General features: G+C 38.0%; 1 protein-coding gene across 1 annotated transcript in view; it reads left to right on the top strand.

The window, feature by feature from the left end:
• myo1g (myosin IG) overlaps positions 1-15,856 on the top strand; it is a 53,238-nt gene that overhangs the window by 13,266 nt on the left and 24,116 nt on the right. The window contains exons 13-18 of the mRNA XM_026288528.1: positions 4,197-4,271; positions 4,781-4,913; positions 10,840-11,006; positions 11,645-11,852; positions 14,196-14,419; positions 14,508-14,652. Of these exons, the coding sequence (XP_026144313.1) occupies positions 4,197-4,271; positions 4,781-4,913; positions 10,840-11,006; positions 11,645-11,852; positions 14,196-14,419; positions 14,508-14,652 (952 nt within the window). The remainder of the gene's footprint in view (positions 1-4,196; positions 4,272-4,780; positions 4,914-10,839; positions 11,007-11,644; positions 11,853-14,195; positions 14,420-14,507; positions 14,653-15,856) is intronic.

Below are 15,856 nucleotides of genomic sequence, written 5' to 3'. Positions count from 1 at the left end.
GAACAAAAATATGTACATGGATGAATTGTTCAGACCAAGATACCGTGTATTCAAAAATGTAATTTCAACTATAACAGCAATTCAGCAGTATTTAGCCTTTAGTGAGCTAGTATTCCATTCTAAACCCACTTCCTCCTCTTTTATCATTTGTTCTACGAAGTCATCTCACATTTATCATATGACCATTTCACACGCCATAATAAGCATCATCATACCTCACCATACAGACACTGAAATGAAGCAGATGCATTTGTAAGCCAGTATTTTTAGCTGCTATCAAATTAACTTCCTCTATACCACCGTGACTTTGAAAATTCTCTCTCTTCGGTTTGCTTTGTATGTTATGCACACAGAATGCTCCATTAGAAACCCTCAGACTTGCTGTTTTACCCCCACTATTACCCTGTTTTAGGAATTCCCCCAGCAGAAAGGCTACGGGGCTGCATCTGTCCTTTCAGGACTGCTTTTACCCCAGTGATATCGCTGTTCCACAGCCATGTTTGACTATGAGTGTGAACAAATGTGCGTGTGTCTGAAAATGTGTAAGCAAATAATGTGCGCTGGCATGTATTATGCAGTGTTGTTTTTTACTTGATTAAATGAACACGTGTCTGTGTGCGTGGGTCTGACTGTTGGTGTGTCACATCTGCGTTTGTTAATCCGGTCCACAGGGCTGTATGAGCTCAAGGCTGCTTTGATTTCATACCTGGCCAGCACACGCAATACTTCCTCTCAAGCATTTAAAACTTTACGTAATCAACAAATCACAGTGAATAGCTGTTTGTTGTTTCTGTGTTCTTGGCACAGTTTCTCGTATTTAGGATTGTTGGTATGGTATTCTTGGTATTCATTGTCAAAGTTTGTTGCGGTTTATTTACACTTCCATTCAAAAGCTTGGAGTCAGTACTCAGTAATATTTTATAAATTATTTTTTAATACATCAAAAGTGTCACTGAAGACATTTAGAAAGAATGTAAAAAAAAAAATAAAAAAATTCAAATAAATGCCATTCTTTTGAAGTTTCTATTAATCAAAGAATAGTGAAAAAACAGATGCATCACAGACAAAAAAAAAAAAAAAACATTTATATCTTACTTGAGCAGCAAATCAGAATTTAAGAATGATTTCTGAAGGATCATGCAACAATGAAGACTTTGAGCTTTAATCACAGAAATAAATTACATTTTCAAATAAATTCCAATAGAAAACAGTTATTTAAAATTGTAATATGCATTCACAGTATTACTGTTTTTGATGTATTTTAATGTATCCGATAAATGCAGCCTTGGTGAATATAAGATAATTATTCAAAAACATAAAAAAACCTTGCCAATCCCAAACTTTTGAACAGTATACAGTGGTGGCCAGAATTGTTGAACACTTGGCATGTTTAAGAGGTTTCAGTTGTTTTTGTTGAATTGGCCATTACAGTAACCACAAAACAAACCACCTGCGATGGAAGGAATCTGCTGGAACATTGCAAATGATGGACTGTCCCCCTCAAAGTCCGGACCTCGTCCCCATTAAGTATCAATTTGGGTTTGAGTTGGAAAAACAACTGGACAGATCAATTGTACATTCATTGGAAAGCATTTGACTTGAGTTGCAGAAAGGCATGGATTAACATTAGTGTTGAAGTTCAAAGGAAATATATTGACACTATGCTAGAGAAATGTGCTGTAATTACAAATGTACCAAAAATGCCAAATCGTTGAGTTAAAAGTAGATAAAAAACAAACAAAGTATGACTCACTTAATCTGATATGTGTTGTGCTCAGAGCAACCATCGGCATGTTTCATGAATTTTCTAATCAATCAATCAATCAATCAATCAATCAATCACCTTTATTTATATAGTGCTTTTAAAAAAATACATTGCGTCAAAGCACTGAACAACATTCATTTGGAAAACAGTGTCTCAATAATGCAAAATGATAGTTAAAGGCAGTTCATCATTGAATTCAGTTATGTCATCTCTGTTCAGTTAAATAGTGTCTGTGCATTTATTTACAATCAAGTCAACGATATCGCTGTAGATGAAGTGACCCCAACTAAGCAAGCCAGAGGCGACAGCGGCAAGGAACCGAAACTCCATCGGTGACAGAATGGAGAAAAAACCTTGGGAGAAACCAGGCTCAGTTTGGGGGCCAGTTCTCCTCTGACCAGACGAAACCAGTAGTTCAATTCCAGGCTGCAGCAAAGTCAGACTGTGCAGAAGAATAATCTGTTTCCTGTGGTCTTGTCCTGGTGGTCCTCTGAGACAGGGTCTTTACAGGGGATCTGTATCTGGGGCTCTAGTTGTCCTGGTCTCCGCTGTCTTTCAGGGCAGTAGAGGTCCTTTCTAGGTGCTGATCCACCATCTGGTCTGGATACGTACTGGATCCGGGTGACTGCAGTGACCCTCTGATCTGGAAAAAGACTGGATCTGGTGGCCACGGTGACCTCGGAACAAGAGAGAAACAAACAAATATTAGCGTAGATGCCATTCTTCTAATGATGTACCAAGTACATCGGGTGTTATGTGAAGTGTTTCCGGTTCCGGTTTACCTAATTAATGCAGCCTAAAAATCCTTTAACGGATTTGGATATTAAAAGCATATTAGTATGTTATGTGTATGCCAGGTTAAAGAGATGTTTCTTTAATCTATATTTAAACTGCAAGAGTGTGTCTGCCTCCCGAACAATGTTAGGTAGGTTATTCCAGAGTTTAGGCACCAAATAGGAAAAGGATCTGCCGCCCACAGTTGATTTCTGATATTCTAGGTATTATCAAATTGTCTGAGTTTTGAGAACGTAGCGGACGTAGAGGAGTATAATGTAAAAGGAGCTCATTCAAATACTGAGGTGCTAAACCATTCAGGGCTTTATAAGTAATAAGCAGAATTTTAAAATCTATACAATGTTTGATAGGGAGCCAGTGCAGTGTGGACAGGACCAGGCTAATATGGTCATACTTCCTGATTCTGGTAAGAACTCTAGCTGCTGCATTTTGGACTAGCTGTAGTTTGTTTACTAAGCGTGCAGAACAACCACCCAATAAAGCATTACAATAATCTAACCTTGAGGTCATAAATGCATGGATTAACATTTCTGCATTTGACATTAAGAGGATAGGCCGTAATTTAGATATATTTTTGAGATGTAAAAATGCAGTTTTACAAATGCTAGAAACGTGGCTTTCTAAGGAAAGATTGTGATCAAGTAGCACACCTAGGTTCCTAACTGATGACGAAGAATTGACAGAGCAGCCATCAAGTCTTAGACAGTGTTCTAGGTTATTACAAGCAGAGTTTTTAGGCCCTATAATTAACACCTGTTTTTTCTGAATTTAGCAGTAAGAAATTACTCGTCATCCAATTTTTATATAGACTATGCATTCCATTAGTTTTTCAAATTGGTGTGTTTCACCGGGCTGCGAGGAAATATAGAGCTGAGTATCATCAGCATAACAGTGAAAGCTAACACCATGTTTCCTGATGATATCTCCCAAGGGTAACATATAAAGCGTGAAGAGTAGCGGCCCTAGTACTGAGCTTTGAGGTACTCCATACTGCACTTGTGATCGATATGATACATCTTCATTCACTGCTACGAACTGATGGCGGTCATATAAGTACGATTTAAACCATGCTAATGCACTTCCACTGATGCCAACAAAGTGTTTAAGTCTATGCAAAAGAATGCTATGGTCAATTGTGTCAAACGCAGCACTAATCTGTCAGGTGTTCTAACAATTTTGGCCACCACTCTCTGATTCAGTATCATTTAATGGCATTGTATTACCCTCTGATGCCATCATTGCACCATGGTACCGCCAGTGCTTTTGCATTCATTGCATTTCAGCAGTTAAAAGTGGAGTCGGTTCGCACTCAGCCATTTCCTGTCCTTTTCTTCTCTTCTGTCTATGAAAATGGAAAAAAATGGCAAAGCAGAATGTTTCTAATTATCTTTTTAAGACCTTTCTTTCTGAAGTAGCTATCTGAAACATTTTGTTCATGCCATGCCATTCAGATAATGGTGCAAGTGTACAGTAGGTTTACCTGCAAGTCATGTGAGTCATCTGTACATCTGTACGTGTGTGAGTCATGTATGAAGGACTGTTCGCTGAGTGCTGTAACCACCGAGTCAGTCAATTAATGTAATTTCCTCTTTTATGTCAAACCTTGAATTCATTTCTCCTTTCACTTTCCTCTCAGGTACTCAGTTGAGGGCTTTCTTGATAAGAACAAGGACCCTCTTTTCCAGGATTTCAAGCGACTGATGTACAACAGGTAGTAGTTTGGAGACTTCGACATTCCTTTCATTGAAATAATCAAATCTAATGTAATCCAAAAAAAATATTTTCACCCTTAGGTCTTTTAAAACCTCTATGGCTTTTTTTGTGGACAAAAATTCACCATACAATATTTTGTATTTTGAAAATCTTGCCAATGGCCATACAGCAGTTGTCATATCTATTCAGACTTCTGACATCAATGATGTTGGACACCATTGATTTTCATGTTTTGTAACTGATCACAGTTAATTTGTAATGACATGAAAGTGTATTAATTAATGATGACACCCTTGATCACTCATAATAATGATAATGTTTTATTTTGTGTTGAGCTGTTCCTTTAAAAATAATGCATTAAGACTTTGTATGTTCGAGGACATTTTTTGAATATTCCTCTTTATATTTCTGTTGTGTTTTTCTTTTCACTTCCATGTTCTTGCTGCTTTTTCCACTTAATATTGTTGTCATGTGTTTATCACTCTCTTTTCTAAACTTTTGTTGTAGTTCTGACCACGTCCTCAAAGAAATGTGGCCTGATGGGAAAATGAGTATTACAGAGGTGACCAAACGGCCTCTAACTGCAGCTACGCTCTTCAAAAACTCTATTATAGCTCTAGTGGACAAACTGGCCTGTAAGGTAAGAAATAACTACTTCAAATGTCAAACATTTGTACACTTAAGCCACACTTCAATATGTATAAATGTCATTTCATTAAATAAAATGTCGAACCAGATGGCATCTGCACACAAATGTTCCTGGAGCTTTTCTTCAAACAAATTTCACTTTCTGAGCCAATATTACAACAACTTTTAAGCAATCAGTGTTGATTCATATTATTTTAACGTAATCAATTATTTTTCATGCACATCATTATCTTAAGAATTTTGTTCGTTTATATAAAAAAGTCTGCTGAGCCCATTATGTTCAAAATTTTTAATTCTTACAAATTGGTGTGATGGGGCCATCATGGAACATACTGTATGTCTGCAAGAGCATGTTTTCTGTAGAATTAAGCATGAATTTAATCTGGGCTTAATCTACACAATTACCCCTTTAATGCTGTTTACCGTGAAAAGATGAAATATGGGTCTTTCAGAATAGCTCAGATAATCTCTTATGTAGAGGTGCTGAAAAATGTAATCTCTCTAATGGAGACTGTCACAGTAGAGGAACACCTGCTGAATCCTGCTTTAGTGTGGAGTCATGGGTGGCTCTCCTCTCCTCTCCTGTCCTATTAAAGAATCTGTGACATTTGGTGCTGTTATTTTGGGCTGACCCAATGCATCCATGATAGTTTCTGTGTCTGCCGGGCTGCACGTGTGTGTGTGCACACGTGTGTTTGTGTGGAAAAGTGAGGCTACATCCAGGGCAGATTCTGCTTTTTTAGGTCATAGTAAAGGACTGGCTTCCCTCCCTCTGGTCCTGTGGGGACACCTGTACCTCATCTGACCGCTCACCCCATCCATCCTGACTTCACATGCTCTCTAAACTGTAAAAAAAAATTATAATAATAATATGTGCGGTTGTTACTTCAAAGAGCTTCTACCTGATATGAACCTCAAAATTCTTTTTACTTCGGATCACAAATTAAGATATTTTTGATGGACCCTCCATAGACTTCTCCCTCCACAATTCCACAGCACAACGCTACGAGAATACTTTTTGTGGGCAAAGAAAACATAAATAACATTAATGATGTTAATTTTGAATTATTTTTTATTTATATTTTAATTTAAATCTTGGTTACATATGTAACCCTCGTTCTCTGATGGAGGGAACAGAGATGTTATGTCAATGATGACATTAGTGGATTTACTTGGGAGCCCAAATCATCCCTGACTTTAAGAGAAAATGCCAATGAATTTGGCTAATGGTTTATGCATACCTGAGCCACAGGTGCATAAAGGTATAAATAGGCGACAGGTCCATCCACTCATCAGGACACATATTCACAAAACATTTTATCTTACCACTAAGAGTTTTCCTAAATAGCAGTAAAAGTTTTTAGCTAAGAGTTTTTTTTCTTAAAACCTATTCACAAAGCTGCTGAGAAAATCTTTTACTATGGAATAGGCAGAAGTCTTAAGCTAAGTGTAAGGGCGGGGTTGACCTCATTGCTATGGATGATGTCAGCATGTTTTCTAACTATGCACACAGTGATTGGCTGATAATCTCTATTAGAGATTTATTCATTGAAATATTGTAGAGCGCAATATTATGTTGCCATATTAAAATAAAGGTTTTAAAATAAAAATGTTAATTGCCTCATTCAAATAAAGATTTTAAAATGCAAAGTGTTTCTAATTAAACAAGTAGGCTATAAATTCAGCTAATTGTCAGCCTCTTATATGTATGCTTCTCATAAACAATAAGTCAATATGCATTAGTGCTGCCCTTGACTAAAGATATTTTGGGTTGACTAGAAGTCATTCATTTTAAGCGTTAGTCGACTTTTAGTTGCACTTTTATTAATAACCCATATAAATTATAATAAAGAGCCTTTAATTGTCTAAATAGCCTAATAAGCACTCAAGCCCAAACAAAAATGGCTTGCCACTGCGCACAGGCAAGTATAATAATTATGAATTTGTTAGGCAAAAACGGCAAGTACACTCCATTAACGTTTTAATTTATTGTAACATCATAATTTATTGTTACACCAGTGCTTTCTGTTTGGGGTTTAAGAGATGATGTCTGCAACACTGACTCATCTCTGCAGCACCTGTAGGCATGTTTCATATGGATTACATAATGTGAGAATATTTGTTTTCTGTTTGAATTGGTTCATTTAAATTATTTATATAGTATTACTCTCTATAGATATATTTTTCATGTCTGTAATAAGGCAAGCATCCACAGAGTTTCGAAGTAACACTCAAGTTCACAGAGTCTAAGACGGCAGAAAGCACATCATATTAGCTTTAATTATTTTACAAAAGCACAACATTTCATTGCTATTCTGAGTGCACAGGAAAATGTAGAGTCTTTACAGATACAAAAGATTCATTACTCTTTTCTGTATGACCAAAAATTATGATGTATTTTAAGAGCAAATAATCGCAGCAGCACCTCCATCTGTCCTGCAGTAGCCCAAGCGTGCTACTGTTCAGCTTCCACACTCCGCACAAACATGCACACTTTTTTTCTAGGCTAACCTTAGATTGATCTAGCATGTAAAGTTGCTAATACATACATATCCGAGATGATAAGCCATATTTGAGGTCGATGAACATTAGGTGAATATATAGATGTCCTGCCCAATGTACTATATTACCATATAGAACAGCCGTTAATGATTTGTCAAGGGATTTCGCCACTTCATGTGGATTTTTTTTTTTCTGCCACTAAGCGACTAATACAATTTTGGTAATATGCATATGAACAGCCTTTTAATTAGCAGAATAATCATGACTGATAGTAAGACATGCAAACATATCTTCAAATGTTTCTAAAATGTTCATCTCCCGAGGTATATTGCTGACAACAGCCATTTTAAGATAGTTCAGATTTGGTCTCAGTGACTTAGGAGTCCTCTTCACTACTCATAACGTTTCCCAGATTTAGGAGCTAACGAAATACTCTTAGAGCAAAAATTTAGGAGTCCTAAATTTAGGAGTGAAACTCCCAATATTTTTAAGGTTTTCTCCTAAATCGGCAAGTTAGGAGCTACTTTTAGCCCTAAGATGTTTTGTGAATACGGGCCCAGGTTTTAAGCTGAGGAACCGAGAACTTATCCCTGGCAACCAGCGATGGTTTGAGATTGTGGCATGGGGACATAACGTCTCCGTTCCCTCCATTAGGGAATGAGGGTTATGTACGTAACTGAGACGTCTCCTATCTGTCAGTCACTTTGAGTTATGTCAATGATGACATAAGGGATCCATGGAAAGCGCCACAGTCTGAACCTCGTCACAACCCTATGGCATTGCAAATGTTGACAAGCAGCCACGTGTCTATAAATGCTATGCAAATGTCATAACCTTCCCGGCACCCCAGCGCGAATTTGCTGACCTTGGTACCCACTGGGACCAAAGGCGAGCATTCTGCTGCTGGTGATAGCCAAGCCGCTGATCTTTTCACCACAGAAATTTCTTAATAGAAGGGATTTTGACTTTCACTGAAAGATTGCTTTAAGTCTTTCATGTTCACCGAGAGAGGGACCTTACTATGTAAGAATACACATTTGGGATCATAAGGGAATCAAGCCATATGTACACCTAGCCCAGTACAGGGCAAGTTAAAACTGATACTGGGCCTTGCGTAAGACTGCTCCACCCAGTTTATCTGCCGGGGGTGCTGGAGGATACTCAATCAGGGTTCACTGTCAGGGGAACTTAATGGAGGAGGAAAAAGGCACTTGCATACCCGGGTGAGGGGGAATGGGATGAAACTGGCCAGCTCTTCCCACCAAGTACCTGTTACCCAACACATTGGAAGAAACTGGCTCAGTGCGGATACTGTAAAATCTTGCAAAGGTGTTTGGCATCGCCCAACTCTCAGCTCCACAGTGTGTGCCAGACATTTGTCTCAGCACATAGGAAGAAGCAACAGTAGGTGCAGCAGAGGGGAGTAAAGCTGGATGGTACAGAAGGCATCGTCTTCTGACTCATTCTGATGGCGCTCTTGGACCACCAGAGTGGACACCGCCTTCTTGAAGGACTGTGTCGTGACTTTCGTCACTCGCTGAGCGCAGCTCCTGCATCAAACTTGGGTTGGTGCTACCCTCGTGCATTTGTTTTAGTGCCTTGGCATGGTGTACTTGCAGGATAACCATAGTATGCAGGACAGAGGGGGCCTGGCTCGCAGCACTGTAAACTTTGGTCAGGAGAGCGGCCATCAGCTTACAGGATTTGGATGGAAGAGGAGGACAATTCCTCAAAGTCTCTCTGCCAGGGGAATGTCAACATATCACCTGGCCTTTCCATCATCGAGGGTTGGGAGGATGGTGGAGGGAGACGAGCATCCTATGACTGCTCGGGCAAGCATGGCTTTCAGCTCTGGGTCTGATTCGGCAGGGGCCGTGGCACCCAAGGAGGGCAGTCCTGCCGAATCTTCATCCTCGGAGGACAATAGCCCATCCCCAGATGCTGCTATCAATATCTGATGTTCTGGCGGCACACGGAGTGAAATGCTGGTAGCCTCATGAGACAGACCAATGAAATCACCAGGGAGCTGAACGGGACAATTGCTGTGTGAGGAGTAAGAGGTCCATGGGAGTTGGCCTTGTGGAGAAGCTCTTACTATGATCCTCAGATCTACCATAGCGCCAGCCGGCGGTCCTCTGCTCGAGTCAGAGAGATCAGGATGGGTAGCAGCAGAGGGTGCCTCTCTTTTCAGAAAAGAGAGGCCAAAACGTAATGATGTCATGCTCATATGCCAACACTTGATACATGAGTGATCCACGAATGCAGCTTCAGGATATTGGATGCCCAGACATTGAAGACAACAATTGTATCCTTCCTCAAAAGATAGGTAACGACCTCAATCAAGAGGACATGGACGGAACAGCATCTTTAAAAAAAGAAGCAAACTGTTCATGATTTGCTGTTTTAGGAAATCTGCTCTTTCAGTTGAAGTGCTCAGGGGAATCACTGGATACATATTTAAATCGCCTATTTATACCCATATGCACGGGGAGTGGCTCAGGTATGCAAAATCCACTAGCCAAAATTCATTTGGCTTCTACTCTTAAAGTCAGAGATGAAAGGGGCGCCCAAGGAAATCCCCTAATGTCATCATCGACGTAACTCAAAGTGACAGACAGATTAATGCGACAGCTTGATTTAGTAATTTAACAATTTAAGTTAGATGTTATCACATGACACACATTTTAGGTTACCTACTGTACTATAACAATACCTCTGAATCACTTAAAAATCTGTTCAGTCACTGTTTTTGTGACATTATGGATGGATGGTGGATGGGTGATGGATAGATTAATTGATAGACTTGGATGGATGATGTATAGATAGATTGATAGATAGACAGATACAGCAGATAGATGGATTGATGGATGTTGGATAGATAAATAAATAGACATAAATAAACAGACACTGTAGATGGATAAATGGATGTTAGATAGACAAACAGGCAGGCAGGCAGATGGACGGATGGAAGGATGAGCAAAATGTTGAGATAATGACATGAGGAGGTTGTTGTGTAGTAGAGAAGGGGAACGGTGAGCTCTCTATTCATGTGGAAAACTCACAGTTCTAGGAATTGTCCTAATCAGTGTAACACGGTGCAGTCTTGATGAAGTGTGCTTTTATGTTTCCAAGAAAGGTCAGGGAGAAAAAGTCCCTTTAATTCTTTGTAAATTGTTTAGCTTTTACATAATGCTACTTTTGATTATTGCAGCAGTTGGCTTTCTCTTATTATTAGTACAACTGACAGCTTTGAACCATAACCATATAATTTCATGCTGTCTTCATTAAATCATTGTTATCGGCTATTAAGCTAACTTCTTGGTCAGCTGCAGTTTATTAGTGTCCCTATGAGGCCTTTGATAAATGCTTTTATTTGTCAGTTTCTGCAAATGAAATAAAATAAAAATTTCATACAGGAGCCATACTATGTGCGGTGTATAAAGCCAAATGAGATCAAGTCCCCCCTGCAGTTTGATGATGGTCGGTGCAAGCACCAAGTGGCGTACCTGGGACTGCTGGAGAATGTGCGTGTGCGTCGAGCTGGATTTGCCTACAGACAGCCGTATGCACGCTTTCTGCAGAGGTGAGAAGTTACAGTTTAGAACAGTGGTTCTCAACCATTTTGATTCCAAGACAATATTAAGAGGCCCTCATAATATTTCTGTTTTTTCTGCTTTAATAACAAAATGTTTGTATTTTAGTATCACTGAGATAATATTATAATTTGATATATTTTGAGTAAGTTTTTAATTTTATATTTCAGTTTTCATTTTAATTTAAGTTTTAGTAATTTAGTTGTGTATACACTTTTTGTAGTTTTTTTTATTTTTTTATGTAGTTTTATTTTTAGTTATGCTAGTAAATGAAGTTTATCAAAATCAAAATTAGAAATGGTGCCTTGCCAAAAAGTTTAACAAAATCTTTGGTAAAAATTTATGGAAAATGGTTTTTAAGGTTTTAGTTTCAGTTTTAGTTAACTGATTACTCTGGTAAAAGTTGAGTAAAAACTAATTTTAAAATTCAGTTCGTGAAACTTCTGAGATAATTTTTTTTATTTATAATCTGTAAATCAGTTTAATTATTTTAAGATATTATTTTAATTAATATATTCTGTAAAATAATCATTCTAATAATATTGCACTGAAATATCTGACAAATGAATAATGTAATAAATATAAGTAAAGTTCTGAAATATATTCTGACTTTTGTCTTCATGCTCAGATACAAGATGACCTGTGAATACACCTGGCCTAATCACCTGATGAGCTCTGACCAGGAGGCTGTGGAGGCCATCGTGAACCAGCACGGCTTTGAGGACGATGTAGCGTACGGCCACACCAAGCTCTTCGTGAGAACACCTCGCACACTCTTTACACTGGAGCAAGAGAGAGCCGCACTCATCCCCATTCTAGTGCTCTTCTTACAGAAGGTGACAGTCACTCTATTTTCACTTTCCCCTCTCTATCTGTCAGTTTCCTGGGGCACTTTAGGTCTCTGTCTATCAACATTGTTTATTGTTGTTTTTGAGACTGTACCTCTGCTTCTTCCTCTCTCTCCCCTCCTCCTCTTTCATTTCATTTTCTTGCTCTTTGTAGCTGTCTCACTTAATCATTCTTGACTCCTTAAGGTTTTTTTTTTATTATTTTTTTTTTAGTTTTTTTTTTTTTATGTGTTCCGTGGTGACATGTCAGTGGAGTGGGATCATAACAGCTAGACAGCCCTTCCCTCTTCACCTCCACTTCAGTCGGTCTTTACAACCCCACATTTGAACTTGCAGTGCAGAAATCTATAGCTACATTCTCGTCTATATGTTTTGTTTATGGGAAACCATTCATACTCAAAGCTGATATAAATATATATATATATATATATATATATATATATATATATATATATATATATATATATATATATATATATAAAGCAATGTTTATTTGCACTTAGGAATGTTATAAATCAATATTTATTTGTATAGGATGTACATGTTGATTGAAATCTGCTTTGAACAATTAAAGTTGGCTCATACATAAGGATATGGATATAAATATATCTGCTCATTATTTCTAGGTTTTCCCACTCATTCATCCGGTGTGTAGGCTGTATGTGACTCTAATAACAGTGATTGTGATAATGATCATGATTGGTGAATTATTCTTGTTGCCTTCAATTATTCATCTGCATTGCGAGTTGCCCTGATTTCGCTTCTGTCCCACTTAATGCTGCCTGACTTAAACTAAAGGACATTTTAGTCAAAACTCATTAGGGAAACTCAGTCCTGCACAGCAGATGAGACGACCCAGCAGGTGCCACAGTCTCACTTATTCGCTCACTCGTTTATTCACCCAATCATTCACTCACTCAACAGTTTATTCATTCATGAATCATGTGATCACTCACTAATTTGATTACTGAATTATTCAACCCTTCACACACACTCACACACTCAATTATTCAGTAAATAATTTGATCATTCACTAACTCATTTGTTTAGTGAATCATTCTATCACTCACTGGCTTATTCACTGAATCTTTTAATCATTCACTCACTAGATTGCGCGATTATTTACTGATTCATTCAATCTTTCACTTATTTATTCACTGAATCATTAGATTGCTTATTCCCTGAATCATTTGGTCATTCACTCACTAAATTATTCACTGAATCTTCTAATCATTCATTCACTCGCTCATTTATTTACTGAATCATTTGGTCATTCACTCATTTATTCACTGAAGCATTTGATCTTTCACTTGCTCACACATTTATTTACTGAATCATTTGGTCATTCACCTATTCAATTATTCACTGAATCTTCTAATCATTCATTCGCTCCCTCATTTATTTACTGAATCATTTTGTAATTCACTCCATAATCACTGAATCATTTGATCTTTCACTTGCTCACACATTTATTTACTGAATCATTTCATCATTCATTCACTGACATTTGATCATTCACTCGTTTGTTCACCAAATCATTTTATCATTCACTCACAAATTCACTTAATTATTTAATTACTCACTCACTTATTTTTTCACTCAATTATTTGGTCATTCACTCATTTATTCATAGAATAATTCAATCATTAATTCACTTACTCACTCATTTATTAACAGTGTCATTTGATCATTCACGGAGTAATTTATTTATCGAATCATTTGATCTCTCAATTATTTTTTTAAGGAAATCATTCTATCAGTCATTTACAAAAGTATTAACTCACTTAACTCATTTATTTACTGAATCATTTGATCGTTCATTCACTGATTAATTCATTGAAGCAGTTGATAATTCACTCATTTGATCATTCACTCACTCATATACTTAGTTCAGCCAAAAATGAAAATTTATTTTATTTTTATTTATAGCCATAATTTACTCGCCCTGAAGTCCTCCTAGGTGTATATGACTTACTTCTTTCAGACGAATTCAGTTGTCTTTGATCTTTCAAGCCATTTGCAACTCAGTGTGTGGTGCACTCCATCGGTCTATGAGAAGTTTAATAAAAAGCTCAACCATTAACAGGACTCCTGTAGTGAATCGTGAATGCAATTTTATAAGAAAAATATCCATATTCAAAACCTAATAATCACTTTAATCTAGCTTGCACTCACAGTTGTAAATTAAAGTAAAGTAAGGAAACTTTGCTTGCTTTGCTCCTGTTAACAAAGGTTGATTTTCACGAGACTCTCAGGCACATGCGTGACGCTGACCTCATATGTTGACCTTTAAATTACAGTATTTTCAAATTATGATTTTTTTTCCTGCAGGTTTGGAGAGGTGCATTAGCACGTATGCGATGTAGGAAAATAAAGGCTATATTTACCATAATGGCATATTATAAGTGCTATAAGGTGAAGGCTCACTTCTGGGAAGTGGAGAGACGGTTTGCCAACGTTCGAAACATGGCCGACTACGGGAAGAGTGTGGAGTGGCCGACACCGCCTGCAGCCCTGGTGCAGTTCCACAGAATCACACAACACCTTCACCGCCGGTATTACCACGACTCCATGATTTTAATTGTTTTTCTTAATCGTTAATCGTTTGGCCTTCTTCTCATACTTTCACTGCCTCTCTCTTAGATGGTGGGCCCGGCAGCTGATTAAAAACATCCCCCCGTCTGACATGGGGGAGGTGAGGGCAAAAGCAGCTGCTCTGTCAGCTCTGAGCGGGGAGAGAGTGGACTGGGGCTATAGCCGTGCCTGGGAGAGAGACTACTTGGCCAATGTGAGTTTTCATACGTAGTATGCAGGATTTTACATTGATTAGGCGTATTAAAGGGGTGGTTGACTGTTGTTGTTTTTCCTAGGCTTGATCGTTTTTATGGGGTGCTTGTTTCATGCTACATGCTTCGTTTAAAAAAAACAAAACAAAAAAACATAATTTTTCACATAATTTACCTTTATTCCACACCAATCTGTCCCTTCTCTGACAGACGCCTCAATTATTTCCTGTTAGTATGAAGGCCCTCCCTCAGAAATACGCGGTGGGCTAAGATTGGTCAGCTGGCTCAGATTGATGTGATTCGCTAAACTACCTCAAGCGCGTCTAAAAATCCCTCTCTAGTTCAGAATGTGCTCTGGTTGTATTGGAAACAATCACTTCCTTTATATTGTTAATCAATTTGAGCCTGATTGAGACACAGAGAATTTTAATGAAGAGGATCGTACAGAACCTGTGCAAGCTTGGCTCTCAATGGTATGTTTGTTTGTTGTTGTCTCATACTTTTAGATACACTGTTGTTTGTAAGTGCTACTGCTTCTGTTAGCTTTTACTATAACGTTTATTCTGATTAAAGCTTTAATAAAGCACAGAAACCGGAAGAGCATCCATATATAATGCTTCTCATAGCTTTGTGAAAATAAGTGTATAAAAGGAACAGTTTGTTGGAGCTGATCTGATGATCTGAATGAGTGAGAGAGAGAGAGAGAGAGAGAGAGACAGAGATGCAGAACAGGGTGATGTGAGGAACAGGATTAAGAACCGCTGCTTTAGAACATTGGTTTTGAAACTTGTGAATTCATTAGAATCATTAGAAAACAGAATCGAGATTCATATATGAACAAATTTGTACATGAACTAGTTTTCTCTTCCTCTTCTCTAAAGCAGCACAACATGGCCTCGCCCCCTTTTTTTTCTAGGGGCGGGGTTTATCTGGGTTTGTGACGTAACGGACCGAACAAGAAGCTCGTTGTAGTCACTTACCAGCCGTTTTTGTAGGCATTAAACTGGCAGAAATTTGAAAGACTATATCTCTGTTTTCATTGAACTTTCAGCGCTGCAACTTTGCAGATATTGTTTATGCTCAAACAGCAACATTACAGACTAACTAACGTTAAAAAAGTGAAACCGCAATCAACCACCCCTTTAAAGTTTGCAGTTTAATAAAGCTTTAAGCCCAGTGGTATATCCAGGAGTGTTTGGCGGCCTT

This window comes from Carassius auratus, chromosome 19 (assembly GCF_003368295.1).
Source record: "Carassius auratus strain Wakin chromosome 19, ASM336829v1, whole genome shotgun sequence".
NCBI lineage: Eukaryota > Metazoa > Chordata > Actinopteri > Cypriniformes > Cyprinidae > Carassius > Carassius auratus.
The sequence above is the reverse complement of the archived record's forward strand: the minus strand, read 5'-3'. Positions and strand labels throughout refer to the sequence as shown.